Below are 16,523 nucleotides of genomic sequence, written 5' to 3' on the forward strand. Positions count from 1 at the left end.
TGTGCAATAAAACTAGTGAATTAGACAAGACTGGGTAATTGAACTGAACAAAACAACTTACGTGTATGGAGACAGAGGTCCTAACAGGACTTTGGAAACATCCCGTTGTCCAAGGGTCATGAGGAGCAGAGCAAGGCTCTGATTTGTTGAATCTACACAGCCTCCCTGCAAACCAAAATGTTTTAATAATTAATCTCTGTACAAACCAGAAATTGGGATGGGAGGAGAGTAATGAGGGAGAAAGATACACTTAAAAGGCTGAATTACTGCTCCCAATTTTCAAAGGCCAAAAAGATAAAAATCTAGATTTTGTAACAATGACATTAATTTCCCATGTCAGGCGGGAAAGGAACAGAACTAAAACAAAACCCAGTAACAAGGTCACATTAAAGATCCCTCCCATCTCTCCCAACCTGTTCTCTTCTAACATCACAGAATGTAAGCACTGCAGAATTTCTTTGCAGTAAATTGAAAACAGGCATGAATTATAGTTCATGTGCATTTGAAGATGCAGCACTTTCTGGTAACTATAAAGTTATATTTGGACAAATAGTTCAGTGTTAGCAGGCACGAAACAGCAAGTTAAAAGTTGTTTCACACACATCCACCTAAGACCTTGCTGCTAACTTTTGTGGTTTAACATTTGTAAAACATTTTTTCCCCCATATTTAAAATGGGAAGTTTTTTTTTTTTTTTGCTATGTGAAAAAGCCATGCATAAAATTATGTAGAACTACACATACTCTTGTACATATTTGACTGTAGTAAGTCATACATGCATGGTAAACTGTTTTATATGCGGAAGGTGTTAACTATGATGCATATGTAAATTAGAATTGGAAGGCTTGCTTTGTTTACCAAGCTTGAACATAAATTAAAAGGGATACTTCCAGTCAAGACTGCTGTAGAGAGAATTTACCAAAACTATTACTATGCAAACACATTGAAAATAGAAAAATTATCTGTCATAACATTATTTCAGACTGTCCTCATATCAACCCTGATCCACAGCCACATGAAACCTGTGAACAGTTTCCTGCTGGATCAGGCCTAATGCTATGCCCTCTGAATATGTTCTCTGGAGAGACCAAAACTAAAAATTCATCCTTTTAAAACCAAATTCTCTAATGAGGTAAACTGAGTGTTTTGTGGGCAAGGAGTAACCTGTCATCATTTTAAGAGATAACACCATCCAAAATGGCAAAAGGGTGCAAAATAAATTTTGGACTACATAGATTAAGAAAACACGACATGACAACCTCAGCATGTTTACTAAGTGAGAGGCCAGAAAGGAGGACCTTTCCAAGGAGAGTTACTGAAGGTTTAATTTTCAAGATAGCCTAGCTTCAGTGTGACAAGTCTCAGCTCTGTTCTTCTGAAAAAGCCTCTGCACTTCATGCAACAAATGATACACCACAACAAAGGAAACAACTTCATTACGTTCACTACCATGACTTAACTCCTAGCAACATGCTCTTACAGCAGCCCTCACCCTTTTAACGGCGTGAACCTGCCATACCAAAGTGAAATTCATGCACTCAACCTAATGCTCTCTGTGGGACTAATAAAAATTGTGGTGTATCTTGAGTGAACATGGTACCTGCAGAATTTGCTGGTGTGATCTAGGGCCACAGCTCTCACCAGCTATATTTGCCAATGTGAAACATGTACAAGAATCAGATGAGAGTTTGGTAAGGAGTATTCCTGACACAGGACTTCTGTATTTGTAGTTCGGTTAATAATTCAAAATGCTCTTTATCAGTTGGATGAAAACTTCATCTTTTCTGAGCTTGTTTTTGTTTTTCTAAAGCTGAAAACATTATAAAAAAGGTATTTTTATGACTAAATTTATACAAAAGCTTCAATCAGCATGGAGACAACCACATCCTAAACAACATAGAAAAACATGATGCATCTATCACGTCCTAGCTGCTTACATAAGCTCTCTTGCTGCAGTAAGTCAGTTGTCCCTACTATTGTTGTGCACTAGCAATGCGCTCTTATGCCCATTCCCACATAGTCAGTTGCCAGACAGGGAAATTTAGTGATCTGCTTGTAATCTAATGATGACAGAACAGTAACTTGTGTCAAATGAGGGACATGCCACTCTGAAGGAGGCTAACTTTTTTCTCTCAATCCACCTGCCACTTACTCAAGAATTCAGAATCAAAACCAACCCTCCCAAGAGAAATGGGATGGGCAAAATCAGAGCCAAAGTACTGAGATGTGTTCCAAAATAGCTGGCGCTTGTTACCAACCTAGGATGCAGCTTCTAGTTCATATTAACTCAGTTTATGGCAGTTTCTCCATTATTGTTTCCATTGAAAACAGAGCCAGATCCAGCTGGATGTGACAATTAGAGACACATATCACTTAAAATCCTGTCCATTTTGAAATATTGTTATACAAATAGAGGGTAGATTTAGATTAGATGTGTAAGGAAGAAATTCTTCACTGTGAGGGTGGTGAGGCACTGGAACAGGTTGCCCAGAGAAGTTGTGGATGCCCCATTCCTGGAAGTGTTGCAGGCCAGGTTGGATGGGGCTTTGAGCAACCTGGTCTAGTGGAAGGTGTCCCTGCCCATGGCAGCAGGGTTGGAACTAAATGATCTTTAAGGTCCCTTCAAACCCAAACCATTCTGTGATTCTAAGATGAAATAACACAGCTGACACGCACATACTAATATCACAACTCTGGGTATTGGACAACAGTGTTTCAAAGAGGATTATTCTCTGAGCTTGACTGCAGCTTTGATTTAGTCTTGGTTATATTTTGGCATACACACAATTTCCTCCCTTACCTGTGTACACACTTGCATGCCTCAATAATGTGTTATGTGCAGACATTGGTTCATTTCCCCCTGTCCCCCCCAGAAGAATAGAGCACAGCCTTGTCATACTGATGTAAGGCCATCTTGGAAATTAAGCCTTCAGTGAAACGCTTCACTCATTTTAGCTCTAGCTAAATAAAACAGCCTTACCCCTCCTGCCCCTCCAAGCCCCCCTAACAACTCAATCTTTCTTCATTAAAGAACTCAGCCTTAAATAAGTATTGCATCCTCGCCTCTTTTGATGATCACAAGGAATATAAACATTCAATCCTTTTCCAGTTCTTCCAGGCCTTTCCATTCTGCCAATCACCTGCTATATAAAGCTCCCATAACCAATGCCTTTCAAAGACAAGAGGAAAATCCTTATTGGCCTTCTACAATTAAGCTTAGGTAAGAACTTCGTATGGATTTGTAAAGACAATGCTAGCCAGTCACTCCACACCTTCTCTTTCAGTGCCACTGCCATGAGCACTGTGCCACTTATTATTAGTCAATTAGCTCCAACATCTTTCCATCAACAAATATACATAAAAAAAGCTCCACTGATTCCAAGAATTGTACAACCTCTTTCGTTTCTTTTTGAAGGCTGAGTAAAAGGGACCATTTAGCACTTAGCAAGATTCAAATCCTTAGATTTCCTGGGTGGTAAAGTTCACATAATAGCAAGGATTAAGCAAGCACCTTAAGAGATGTCCCTGGGGCCCTTTAAACAGTAATGAACTCCAGCAGATTTGTGGGTGACCCCGACAGCTAAAACCCTTCTACAGAGAATTATGTCCAATGTTCCCAGGATGCCCTTTTGTGGTCAACCCTCCCTGGCGCCTGCAGCACAGGACCTACAGGCAAGGACACAGATGGAGAAGCAAATCTCATCAAGAGAGGATCTAAACACAGGGAGAGAAATTCTCCTTTGAGCCCTGTAAAGAGAGTGGGACTTAAAGAGTGCCTGTTCAGAGCAACCTATTCTTGCTCAATGCACAGCTTTCCCAAATTTTCACTGTTTCACTAGTCATCTTATCTAGACAAAGAAACTTAAAAAAAAAAGTATCTTCGAACTAAACAAACACTGCATGCTTTACAACATGTTTTTATATCCTCTCTGGGGTCAATGCAAGATCAAACTGACCTAAGCTAAAAAAAAATAAAAAATAATAATAATAATAAAAAAATCAATCAATCAGGAACCCAATTCCTGGCTAGAGCTGTGCGAGCATGTGTGTCATACATAAATTCAAGTGTGCACTCTGAACACTACAGAACAAACCCCATCATATTGCCTATGACAGAGGGAGTGGGGAATTAATGAACAGTGAATAAGGACTGAGCACTCCAGTGGATAAGCAGCACAATAGCCAAAAATGCTAACAAACAAGAACTTTTCCACCGTGAGCTGCAGCGGAGGACCGCAAGCAGTCCGTACTCTGCTCAGCAATTGTCAGTCACTCTTGCACTGAAACGGCCCACACATAAAAGAGCCTTCCAGGAGTGCCATCGGTACCACAGCAGACCACAGCTAACAACCTCACTCAGAATCCGGTCTTCAAAGACACCGAAACCTCATGGCCTATCACTTTATCGTTCAAAGACTTGCCTGACCCTGCTTCCTCCTCAAAATGTTTGGGTTTTTTTCTGTTGTCCCGAGATCCTCACTATCCTGGTGCTTTGCAGAATTTGACTTATCACATTCAAATGGCTGCAGTACACTAAAGCAGAAAATTACCTCGTTCAGACCTCTCCAGCCCTCTTCATTTCAGAAGTTCTCTGACACCTGACTCTGAAGAAAGTATAATATCTGGACAAATTCCCTCACTAGTTTCAATCTGTCAAGTGCTGGATGGTTTTCAAAGGAAAAAAAAAAATCTATTGCTGCTGATAAAAGTATGTGGAAATTGGATTTTTCATGCCTCCAATCATCCGACTGCCTGAAGACGTTTTGCAAGAGGTTTACACAAAGCAACAAATGTACCAATTTCCTTTTTTTTTTAATTTTGAGGGTTGGGGGGAGGAAGCTGAAAGATTTTACAATTCACCTTTCAAATAAAAATAGCTACCTGTCACTACGTAACTGTAGAAACAGACAGATGCTTCAGTCACTGGTTGTGACTGCATTTTCCATGCATGCTGGACTTTTCAAATGCAAGGGGTCTGGACTGTACCCAGGAAGAATATTTGTTTGTGGCATTTCTATGAGATAAGAACCCTGAGCTAGAAAGGGAAAGTCCTCTAGCAACATGGTGCATATACTGAATAAACAAAGACAAAATATTAATGGAAGACTGGAACAAGTGAGCAAGTTGGTAATTCAGACAGATGAAGGGTTTTTGCAGCAGGGAAAGGAAAATGAGCACAGATGAACAATCTATTACAGGCATGGATGTGATTTATGAGGTTAAGGGGTATTTTTATAATTGACTACATCACCTAACACAGAATCTCATTAATGCCATTTTTAATACTTTGCAAAGTCCTATCAGGTTATTCCAGTTCAGAGCAATTCTCTTAAAACAGCAAGTATGATTTGTAGATGACTGCCTCCTAAAGGCCAAATGTGTTTTGTCAACACTAACAGCTACTTAGTCTAACGTTTGTGGAGCAGGTATTAAATCAGAAACCACTCTGATGTTAATTGCCTTTCCCGGTTTCAGCTGGGATAGAGTTAGTTGTCTTCCTAGTAGCTGGTATAGTGCTATGTTTTGGGTTCAGTATGAGAAGAATGTTGATAACACACTGATGTTTTCAGTTGTTGCTAAGCAGTCCTTACCCGAATTGAAGGATTTTTCAGCTTCTCATACCCAGCCAGCAAGAAGGCTGAAGAGGCACAAGAAGTTGGGAGGGGACACAGCCAGGGCAGCTGACCCAAACTGGCCAAAGGGGTATTCCATACCATGGGACGTCATGCCTAGTATATAAACTGGGGGGAGTGGGGTTGGGGGAATCGCTGCTCGGGAACTAACTGGGCATTGCTGGGTGGGTGGTGAGCAATTGCATTGTGCATCACTTGTATATTCCAATCCTTTTATTATTACTATTGTCATTTTATTAGTGTTATCATTATCAGTATTAGGTTCTTCTTTTCTGTTCTATTAAACCATTCTTAGCTCAACCCACAAGTTTTACTTCTTTTCCCAATTCTCTTCCCTATCCCAATGGGTGGGGGGAAGTGAGTGAGCGGCTGCGTGGTGCTTAGTTGCTGGCTGGGGTTAAACCACAACAGTTGTATTTCCAATCGCTTCTTTTCACTTTGAGTTCAATACCATCAGATCTCAGCACATTTGACTTTGTGATGATCACTATAAAGTGGCCAGCACTGAGGCTAGCTGCTTTTTTTTTTCCCCTCCTTCTTCCTCATGTGTTTTCCCACTCATAATGCCCCATTCCAACCACTAGTTTAAGAGCATTGACTCTATCACCCCTTCATTATTAAAAGAAATAACAGCCAATGTGAGGCCAACTGAATTCTGTTACAGACAGAAAGCAACAAAAGAAAAAATTTGCCACTACTATGATTCACAGTAACATCTCCTGGACATGGGAAATAACATGGCCCAGTAAGTCACTACACTGTTAATGGAACCACCCAAAACCACTCCTTACCTGAATGAAGACGACACTGGCAGCATCAGATCACTTCTCTATTTGGATCTGAACCTGTCTGAGGGTGCCCCAAACCACTTCTTCCTTTACCAATATGTCATCACCTTCTTCCCTTACAGCTATACACACAAAACATATTGACCACTTACCCTGTAGACCTCCTCAAGCAACAGCTTAGCACAATTCTGGCCAAGTTCCTCGGGAAGCACAGCTGCTCCCTGGCCCTGAGGGTTTGAGGCTAGCTCAGCACTGAGAATAGTGCCATTGATGGTTTCTGCAGTAAGGCACATGCCAAAACCTGGTGATCTGAAAGGAAGGGAAAGAGTGCGTTTGCTTTAAGGACAAAAATCAAGTAGTGAGCCAAGAACTACTCCCAGCCAACCTCCTCCTCAAGTCATGAACAGCTCCTCACCCAGAACAATACTGGGAATCTGGACTTGCTGACAAATGTTCTGTTCTACACATTTGATTCACGCTGGAAAAAATTTTAACAACAGTATTTAAAAGTTAACCCCCAAACCCCACTTGCCCCAAATCCACTGTGCTGGCTATTCGAGGCACAAACTCTTTAAAAAGCAAAAAAAGAAAAGAAAAAAAGAATAATAAAACACCCAAGCCCCAGATATACCCTCCTCTACTAAAAAAATAGTATCTTTCATGTTTATTTAATTGATGTTTGATGAATATTTCAAAGGTATCTGGAGTTTCTTCCCTGCAACATTCAAAAACAAAACTAACTTTCTTGAGGGACTGAGCTCTTTCCCTGGAAGCTTCAATATTTAGCAAGATTAGATCATAGCCATGGCATCAAACAGAATAAAAAAAAAAAGTTGATCCACATCACTTGTTGTCCTGGTTTTGGCTGGGATTGAGTTAATTTTCTTTCTAGTAGCTGGTAAAGTGTTAGGGTTTGAATTTAGTATGAGAAGAATGTTTATAACCCACTGATGTTTTCAGTTGTTACAAAGCAGTGTTTAGTCTAAGGTCAAGGGTTTTTCAGCTTCTTACGCCCAGCCAGCAATAAGGCTGAAGGGGCACAAGAAGTTGGGAGGAGAAGTTGGCCACACAGCCAGGGCAGCTGACCCAAACTGGCCAAAGGGGTATTCCATACCACGTGAAGTCATGCCTAGTATTTAAACTGGGAGAAGTGGGCTGGGTGGATCGCTGCTCGGTAACTAACTGGGCATTGGTCGGCAGGTGGTGAGCAATTGCATTGTGCACCACTTTCTCTGTATATTCCAATTCTTTTATTATTATTATTGTCATTTTATTATTATTACCGTTATCAGTTTCTTCCTTTCCATCCTATAAACTGTTCTTATTTCAACCCACAAGTTTTACTTGTTTTTCCATGATTCTGTCCCCCATCCCACTCAGTGGGGAGAAGTGAGTGAGCAGCTGTGTGGTGCTTCGTTGCTGGCTGGGGTTAAACCATGACACTTGTATTTCCAATTGCTTCTTTTCACTTTGAGTTCAATACCATCCAAATCATTACAACTGTGTAAGAATTCTGAACATATGATTTGAAGAAAGAAACCAAAACGCCCTATTTTCCTTTGAGTTTAGGATCCTACAAAATGGTATTGTGAGAGTTAAGAAACACTTTTGCTACAACAAAGTCACCGATGGCCGAGTACAGCTTGCTGAGAAATCAGAAAGTTGTAAGTAACGAAAAAAAATAGTCATAAGATCCTCTTATTTATAGGCTCTGGAAAAGCACCAATAACTAGCCATTCAAATAAGGTTAACTTAACTTTACTCCACATAGAGGGTTTCCCATAGTTCTGGGCTCCTGCTGCCTCCACCACCCAACTTCTTAATTAAAATGGTCCCACTGACTCAAAACTGTAAGGCATGTCACCAACATCAACAACCCACAAAACCAAACCCCAAACACCATACACAGAAACTCTCCCAGTGCCAGAAAAACAACAGTTCCTCCAAAGGCATTTCAGTTGGGCAGGAACAAAAAGATATCAGTGGTTCCCTCTCACATTTAACTGCCTGCACTTGCTGAACAACACAGAAGGTATGTTAAAGATGTTTCTCTTCTCCTTTCCTTCCTCTGAAAGAGAGAGATCTACACAGCAAGAAAAGAACAGTGTCAAAGATGTTATTATTTGGACAAGTATCCTTTAATAACCATACCCCCTGGCAGATTTTGTTAGTGTTCAGTAGCACGTGTCAATCTGCCTAAATAAAAATTAAAATCATCCAGTGCCTCATGTATGTGCAGACAGTATTAGGAAGCATCTGCACAGGCAAACTTTTTTGCTGCAAATGCTCAAAACAGAACCGGGAAGTTTTTGTTTAGAGACACATTATAGGTGGCAGAAGATATAATGTATTTCCTGAAGGTTTTGGCACTGTGAAAGGGATACAGTCCGCAGTTCAACGCCTTATATTCTGAAATCGGGGCTTGGTTTGGGCTGGGCACAGATGGGCTGAACTAGTCCTCGCCGGTCCTACTCATCACCCGAGGCAGCACTGCCAACAACGAGGCATACTGCTTTCCTTCCTTGTCCTGCTAAGGCACACACACACAAGCACTGGGAACCAGGTAATAAAAAAAGCTTTGCCAAAGCGGCACAATGTTAGTATCAGGTATACTGCAATTGTACTGGCGCCATACTTACGCTGAATGTGACAGCACAGCAGCATCAGAAAGCCACATCCACCAGCAAGGTGGAGGGGGATTCAGTTCCTCTTCCCATGCTATTATTAATCCCTCTGCACAGGCTAGCCATGCAAGTAGTAAATGTAATGCTGCTGCCCCAATTAATTTGACTTTTTCACTTTATAGACAGATAAAAAAAAAAAAAAAAAAAGACTGCAAAACCACACAGCTCCCAAAAAAGTTTTCACAATTTTGATCACTGTTAATAGTCTGGAGCCACAAGACTTACTTACCTGGGATATTAAATATGATGAAGGATTGGAAAAGAGGAAAAATACTTAAAAGTGAGTCAACAATTTTTAGATTTGTAAACCTAACAAATTTTCTTTAAGGTAGTATTTCAAAAAGCAGAAACAGTGAAAAAAAAATGTGCACGCTTGGATTGAGCATTGTCATGGTTTAACCCCAGCCAGCAAATAAGTACCACGCAGCCACCCACTCACTTCCCACACAGTGGGATGGGGGGCTAGAATCAAAAGGGTAAAAGTGAGAAAATTCCTGGGCTGAGATAAAGACAGTTTAAAAGGTAAAGCAAAAGCCACTCATGCAAGTAAAGCAAACCAAGGAATTCATTCAGCCCTTCACATTGGCAGGCAGGCGTTCAGCCATCTCCAGGAAAGCAGGGTTCTATCACGCATAACGGTTACTTGGAAAGACAAAATGCCATCACTCCTGAATGTCGCCTCCTTCCTTCTTCTTCCCCCAGCTGTATACGCTATGTGAAAGGACATTCCTTCAGCTATTTATGTAATGGTAAAGCAGAAGGCAACCCATACAGCTCAAACACTTTCTAAAACAGTTTGGTCCCATCCTTAATACTACCATTTCCATCAGAAGGTGTACAGTCGTTTGAATGTTGGTTTTCACACTATAGCATGGCACCTCTGATCTTAAAGTCACTTCAAAGCAACAGGTTTAAAACTGTTGCTGTTAGTGGCAGTAACAATGTGTTACATTCCTTGTTTAAGAAAACATACAACTTACATCCTTGTACCACCAGTAACACAAATGTATCTAATTGAATAATTCAATTTTTTCCCCAGGAGGAATATTTATTTCAAGTCAGCAAAATAGAAGATCACTGTCTAAAACTCAATAAAATTACAAATCAGAACACCCTAACAGATGAACAAATGCAGAATTACATTTCTGTTCCCTGTGAATACTGGATACTCACTTTCCAGAGCTGAGCCCCTTCATATGATCCGTGTAGATATAAATGTCTGGGAGGAATTTATTCAGGATGCTCCTTGCAGATTCCACCATTCTGTTTGCCATCTGTGGTGACACTCTGACAGAGTATCTACATTTCCAAGCTAAGAAATTAATTGTGGTCACAAAAGAAAATTAAACCAGAGACTGACAAAAGTGGCCAAGAGGTCCCAATGCATTATTTCAGCAATGTGGTTTTGTCCTATACATCCATTCATGAGCGCTGGTCCATTTTCCTAAATGCTTCCTACAGTCTTTTCACTGATATATGTTGAAGTGAAGTACACAGAACATGTGCAGAACAGCTTATTGTGACTAGGCAAACATCTATCTTAAAAATGCCATTCAGTAATTTTAAACTGCTTTTCTGTCAACCTGTGCTTTCTTATGAGGGAGGAAGTTCTGCATGCTCTGCTCTTCATATACTACTAAAAGATGGTGATGAGTGAAGTTTCTCTAAATTAGCTGCAAGAAATCCTGTCTTTCTGTTTCTATCAGGGAGAAATTGGGTAGATGAAATTAAAGACAAATGTTTTAACAAAAGAAAGAATTAGTTTCAAAAGGCTAAAAAAAAAAAAAAAAAGAAAGAAAATCTTTGCTCTCTCCAACTATTTTGCAGTGATGTGAGGCTATCACGTTCACTGGTTCTCTAGTCACTCAGCATGTGAAGGTAACGGTTCCAGGGAAGAAATTACCACCTTCCTGCTCACCCCACCCACCTCCTCACAGTACACAAGAGATGAACTGCCTTTATGCCCTTTTACTCAGGTGCTGCTTCAGTGATATTCCCAACAGATCTTCAAATGTACAAAGCACATAGTGCTCCAAATTCCATCCCAACTATAATGCAGACTCATGCTCTGCACGTTTAACCACCCATCTGCGCCCACATGCACACAGCAATGCAGGGAAACACAGTCTCAAACCTCACAGCTGGCAGAAGGGAATTTCCTTTTCTACAAATTCCTCTTGCATTTTCTTGTGGAGTAGGTAAACCAAAAGCTTTAATATCTTAATGGCAAAACCAATCAATAATAATCAAAAAACTGATCGTTCTGCACAGTTGGCGTTCTCAGTATTTTGGAGGACTATAAAAGGCTGCTGCAACACAAGCTCCCCAGTTGTAAGATTTGCTCAGTTGAATCTTGAAGGGACAAAAATGCACATATAAAAGATCTAAGCACTTATCCTTCCAGATGTTTTGTTTTCTACTGGTTTGAAGGACCACTTAATGGCTAAACTACAATGACACTGCCTCTCACTGGGCTTACTAAAGGCAAACCTTCATCCCTGAGAAAAAGCCCAGGAAAAACTAAAGGAAAGTGGAAGTTCAAAAACCTGTAGCTCACATACATTGACCAAATCCAGTCAAAGTGGCCCAGAATGGTGCTGTGTATTAACATCAATTTAGAAAGATGGCACTACAGCCATGATCATTGCTTCCTCCTTCACACAGAAACAGAGAATGGAACTGCTTACTACAGAGGTGGATGGGGACACAAGGAAATTACTTTCTTCATGGAAAGACCATGACAAACACCACTAAAAGTACAACGACCTGCCTCCTTTTTATTCAACAGCATATGCACCCAGTAAAATTGCTCTCACTTGGCAAAGCTGCACTCATCCAAATGCTGCAGTTTGGGAACAGAGGTCAAAGTGTCCTGTTCTCACACACAATTATGTTGGTATGCCACACAGTAAAAGGAGGAACAGGCTGCAAGTCTGCCTCTGTGGCAGGAAACCTGCCCCCATTCCTGCATTCCTTTTCAGTAATCAAAGCCTGATCATTTTTGGGACTCTCATAATCATAAATTAAACTACAAGTTGACCAATGCTCAAGAGAGAGCAGGAGCTCACGAAATACAACCTATAGTATACCTTACCTGCAAGGCATTTATGCCTTCTTCCTACAGTGACAGCAGATTCATGACAGATACCATATAAGAACCAGAAGAGAAAAATAAAGAAAAAAAACCAAACCCAAAACATTAACTAGATGTGCAGTTCTGTATGCAAAAGTGAGTACTCCACAACAACATTTTGTGCCCTTATCTTTGTGCAGAAGTAATATCTCCTCCACTTCCATCTCCAATGGTACTACTGAAGGTGAAGAGCTAACAAACTGCTTTTCATAACACAACAAAAAGCTCAGTTCACATGTGTGCTGTGAGGTGTAAACTGAACTAAGACTTAAGCTCCCATCTAACATTCTGCTAGACTCATTAACAGCCAAGATGCCACCTATTCAATACTTAATAAAACTACATTTGTTACTACTGGATTTACACACAAGGCAAGATTCCTTTTAGTGCTGCTACATTATGTGATGGAAGGTATTTTAACTTTTTCTTGCTATTGAAAAGATTTTAAATGGTGCTGTTCAGTTTTAAATTTATTTACTTGTCTACTAACACTTTTTGAACACCAGTGTTCTGAACACAGCAGTTTTGAGACATGGTCTTGAAATCTATTTGTGTGATCCCTCTGTGTAATGTCACCCTGTGTTATCTGGACACTTGCTCAGCCACATGGGTGCACTTCCGCAACTTCAAGTTGGGAGACTTATTTTTTTTAAGGCAAACTCGTTTAAAAGAAGAAAAACAAACAAACAAACAAACAAGGATACGCAGTTCCTCTGATGCGCTTGATTTTGCCAGGGTCTGTGAGCTGAATAGGCTGCAAGACCTTTCTCACTGGGCAAGCAAACAGTATCTCTCCACCCCCTTTGGGAGGCATTCCTCTACGGTTGATCTAGAAACAGTAATGGAGGAAAAAAGCAAGTTAGTAAAGAGCACAAGGAATATACTTACGCACTCAAAACCAATAGCTTTTATTTCACTTATAATAAAATGTTCTCAGTAGGGGTATTATGTGACCATAGGTGAGAAAAAGACATCCTAAAGGCAGAACTGGATTTTGCACTGAACCTATACGCAAAAATTAATTTCTTTTTTCCTCCTCTCTCTAAAGTACAGTAGTGCATGGCTTCTCAATGGAAAACAAAACAAAACCAACCAATCAAAAACCCAACAGCTTTACAAGGAAGGCAACCTTAGCTTAAGATTGGTCTCTTAATACCAAATCTGTATCTCACTGCTGAAGAAAGTCTAGAAGTGTTCGATGCTTAGTATGTATATGGGGGACCAGAACGAACACATTCCCACAAACAGGCCTGGCCAGCCCAAACCTGTCCCACCACTCCAGCCAACATCCATAAGGATGGGGATGGTACGTGGGCTCATGGGTGGGTCTGGGTCAGGGGGCCCGTGGCCAGGCAGGGCAGGGCTGTGGGGAGCTGGAGACCGGCCCCGCTGTGGAGTCGCTGGAGCAGGGGCTGACAGTCCCAGAGCGATGACATGTCCTGGGCCATGGGCAGGGTGGGGGGAGGCACCCGGTGGCGGTGGGCTTGGTAGCACAAACAAAGACTAGTAGTGCAGCTAGGGCCTTCGCACATTTTAAATGAGCATTGAAAGGCTAGAGTTTCTTTCTCCAGCCTAAAAAAAAAATCTATTCTACATCCAGATCTACTGGGCCTATGAAGAGTGTAGTCTTTAAAGAAAAGTTTCCTTCCTGTATTTTCCAAACTGGAAGCAAACCCCAATCACCCAAACACAGACCCAGCTCCTCTACCGGTGAAGGAGGCAAAAGATTCTACTACTATTCCCTAGCCCTAAGCACAGGGCAGGAAGAGCAAGTGGAAGGAAAAAGAAGTTAAATGAACTGAAGAGGAACAATAAAGCAAAAAAGTTTCTTAACTTGCATAGATCTTGCAGACTAAGAAAAGTCACTACTTTCTCCCTACCCTCCCTACCTATAGCCTTTGCGTCTCTCTCCTACCACATCTTCAATCACTGTGTGGCTGGTATGCCATTTAAAACATGCCAAGACCAAGAGGCAATTTTAGAAGTTGTGTGCAGCTACAACTAGAAATCTGCTAGATACAGATACTGGCAGCAAGCACATGGCCCTGTGAAGCAGTGCAAAAGTACCATTTCAACATGTGCTAGGAAAGAGGAACAAATTGTCTTACCTTGATTTCCAGACTTTCACCATCAATTCCAAACTTCTTCAGTAGGGGTAGAGCTGTTGCCTTAAGAACATCAACCTATAGAACACAGAATTAAAAAAGCAGACTGTTTATTGGAAGTTACATAAGTCAGTAATTTAAAAATCATTGCATTATGAGGTGCCTTACAAAGGCAAGGCTTCCCCGTACTATGTATTCTATGGAAAGACATGGGACTGCAGCACAGAGAGCTTTGGCTACTCTTAGACTACCGCAGTATCTCATTACTCGAAAAATTTGCTAGAACGTATTGTTGGGAGGTGCAATTTCCCATTCTGGATTTCTTCCTCAGCCTGATTTTTATTTCTATTATCGTTCAGCTAAACCAGCTCATTTGTTTCTCTGAACACAGCTATTGAAAAAATTATATTCTTCTGTCATTGCTAAAAAATTCCTACAGCTAAATAAATTATGATTGCAAGAACCTTTGCATTTTGGAGCAGGCCCTTGATTTGGCAGGAAGAACCTCATCCTTCTGTGAAGAACTTCTCATCTGTTTCTGAGAAACAGAAGCTTCTAGGTAACTTCTGTTGAAATACTCAGAAGAATCTGAAGTGGGTGACACATCGTCCATGCACTCCCTTTGAGCCAGATGCTCACCAGATCCAGGTCTGAGCAGGATTTTACTTGCCATTGCTCCTCCTAATTGCTGACATAAGACAACAGTGACTGCCATCTTCTTCCCTCTGCTGAAACTTCAGTAGCATTGCTGAAGGTGACAAAAATGATTTAGCAGTGCAACAGCACAGGTAGTTACCCAAGACAAGCAGCTTGGGACAGACAGGACCAGGACAGCATGACCAAAGAGGAACTAAATTCAGATGAAGGAAATGAGCATGCAGTAGACACCAGTTGAGGAGGCAGGAAAAAAGCACCCTCCTTGCCACACCTTCAGCCAGAATCCACAATTATTAAGTTTCATTCTCTCTGTTTTGCAGAGAGTGCAAGCCACTGACGAAGTAGTAGCACGTACCTCACCTACAAAGCTGTGAACAACCTGTTAGGGCTACCTGAGTAGCTACAGTTCTCATTCTTCAAACTCTGCTGGCCAACATACTTCCTTTCTTACAGAGGCATTTGGTAATGATAATATCAATATTTGAATGTCTTCATTAAAAAAACCTGTAAGTCAATGATTATTTTTTATATTTATATATTTTATATTTTTTACAGCCAGGCTACCTTAATTCAGCCCCTCAGTAGTATTCATTAATCTCACAAATTTGGCTTTTAGAGCAAAACCCTTTACTAACACCCATGTGCACACACATAGACACACATGAATACCACTGGCAGAAGTTCCAACAAGCTGATCTGGTTCACATTAAAGTTACACAATATTTCTCCCTCTTTCTTATGAAACAAAATACACCAGTAAAAAAAGTAAAGCTTCACTGTGTAAGTTAGGAACTCCCTTTCCCTCCTCCATTTCCACTTTTGCAATTCTTTGGACTGAAGTCTGTATCTCTGGAGAAAGCATGTTATGCCAGCATTGAGAAGCTGGATCAATTCTGAGTCTGGTTTGTCTGTTTCCAAAAATGTCAAGACTTGTCACAGTTTTTAGTCCTTAAACAAATTCCAGGCATTATACTTATCAGGTACCAGACAGACACATAATAAGAGACTGTCTCTGTTCCAATTTGCAGACTAAATAAAGAAGGTAATCAGCAGTATCTGAAGAAGCGGAAAAGGCTGTTCTGCTTAGCAGACAAGTGGGAGTTCAGGCAGGAGAGGTTAAGAACATCACTGGAAATCACAAGACAGTAGCAGAACTGAGACCTAAAACTGTATTTTCTAGTCTCTTGCGTAGACTCAGCCATAAAACCATCCTTCAGCTTCATCACACAGCCAAGGGCATACCTCACCACAAATGTCAACAACTTGCTAAGTCCCATAGACATTGCTTGTTCACAAACCAGTGTGAATACAAACCTTTTGCCTTTAAAGAAATCTACAATGATTAAAAAAAAAGAAAAGTAACTTTACTAACTTTTAGTGGTTTGCAGAATCCCTTAGTGCAAAGCTGCAAAACAACAAGACACAGACCCTACAGCACACGGCTACCTAGGAAAGGGGCAAGCATTAGCTGGCCCACACAGGCCTTAGCACTGCACAGAAGAACATTTATCCCTGCCATACATA

General features: G+C 40.9%; 1 protein-coding gene across 3 annotated transcripts in view; it reads right to left on the bottom strand.

Annotated features, from left to right (window-relative positions):
- Positions 1-16,523, bottom strand: part of RCL1 (RNA terminal phosphate cyclase like 1) — a 33,711-nt gene that overhangs the window by 10,433 nt on the left and 6,755 nt on the right. For all 3 annotated transcript variants that reach the window (XM_030005154.2, XM_030005153.2, XM_030005152.2), the window contains exons 4-8: positions 14,346-14,420; positions 12,942-13,066; positions 10,278-10,403; positions 6,573-6,729; positions 62-165 (exon numbers count right to left, since the gene is read on the bottom strand). In XM_030005154.2, coding sequence (XP_029861014.1) covers positions 62-165; positions 6,573-6,729; positions 10,278-10,403; positions 12,942-13,066; positions 14,346-14,420 — 587 coding nt within the window. The remainder of the gene's footprint in view (positions 1-61; positions 166-6,572; positions 6,730-10,277; positions 10,404-12,941; positions 13,067-14,345; positions 14,421-16,523) is intronic.

Source organism: Aquila chrysaetos, chromosome Z (assembly GCF_900496995.4).
Source record: "Aquila chrysaetos chrysaetos chromosome Z, bAquChr1.4, whole genome shotgun sequence".
Taxonomy (NCBI): domain Eukaryota; kingdom Metazoa; phylum Chordata; class Aves; order Accipitriformes; family Accipitridae; genus Aquila; species Aquila chrysaetos.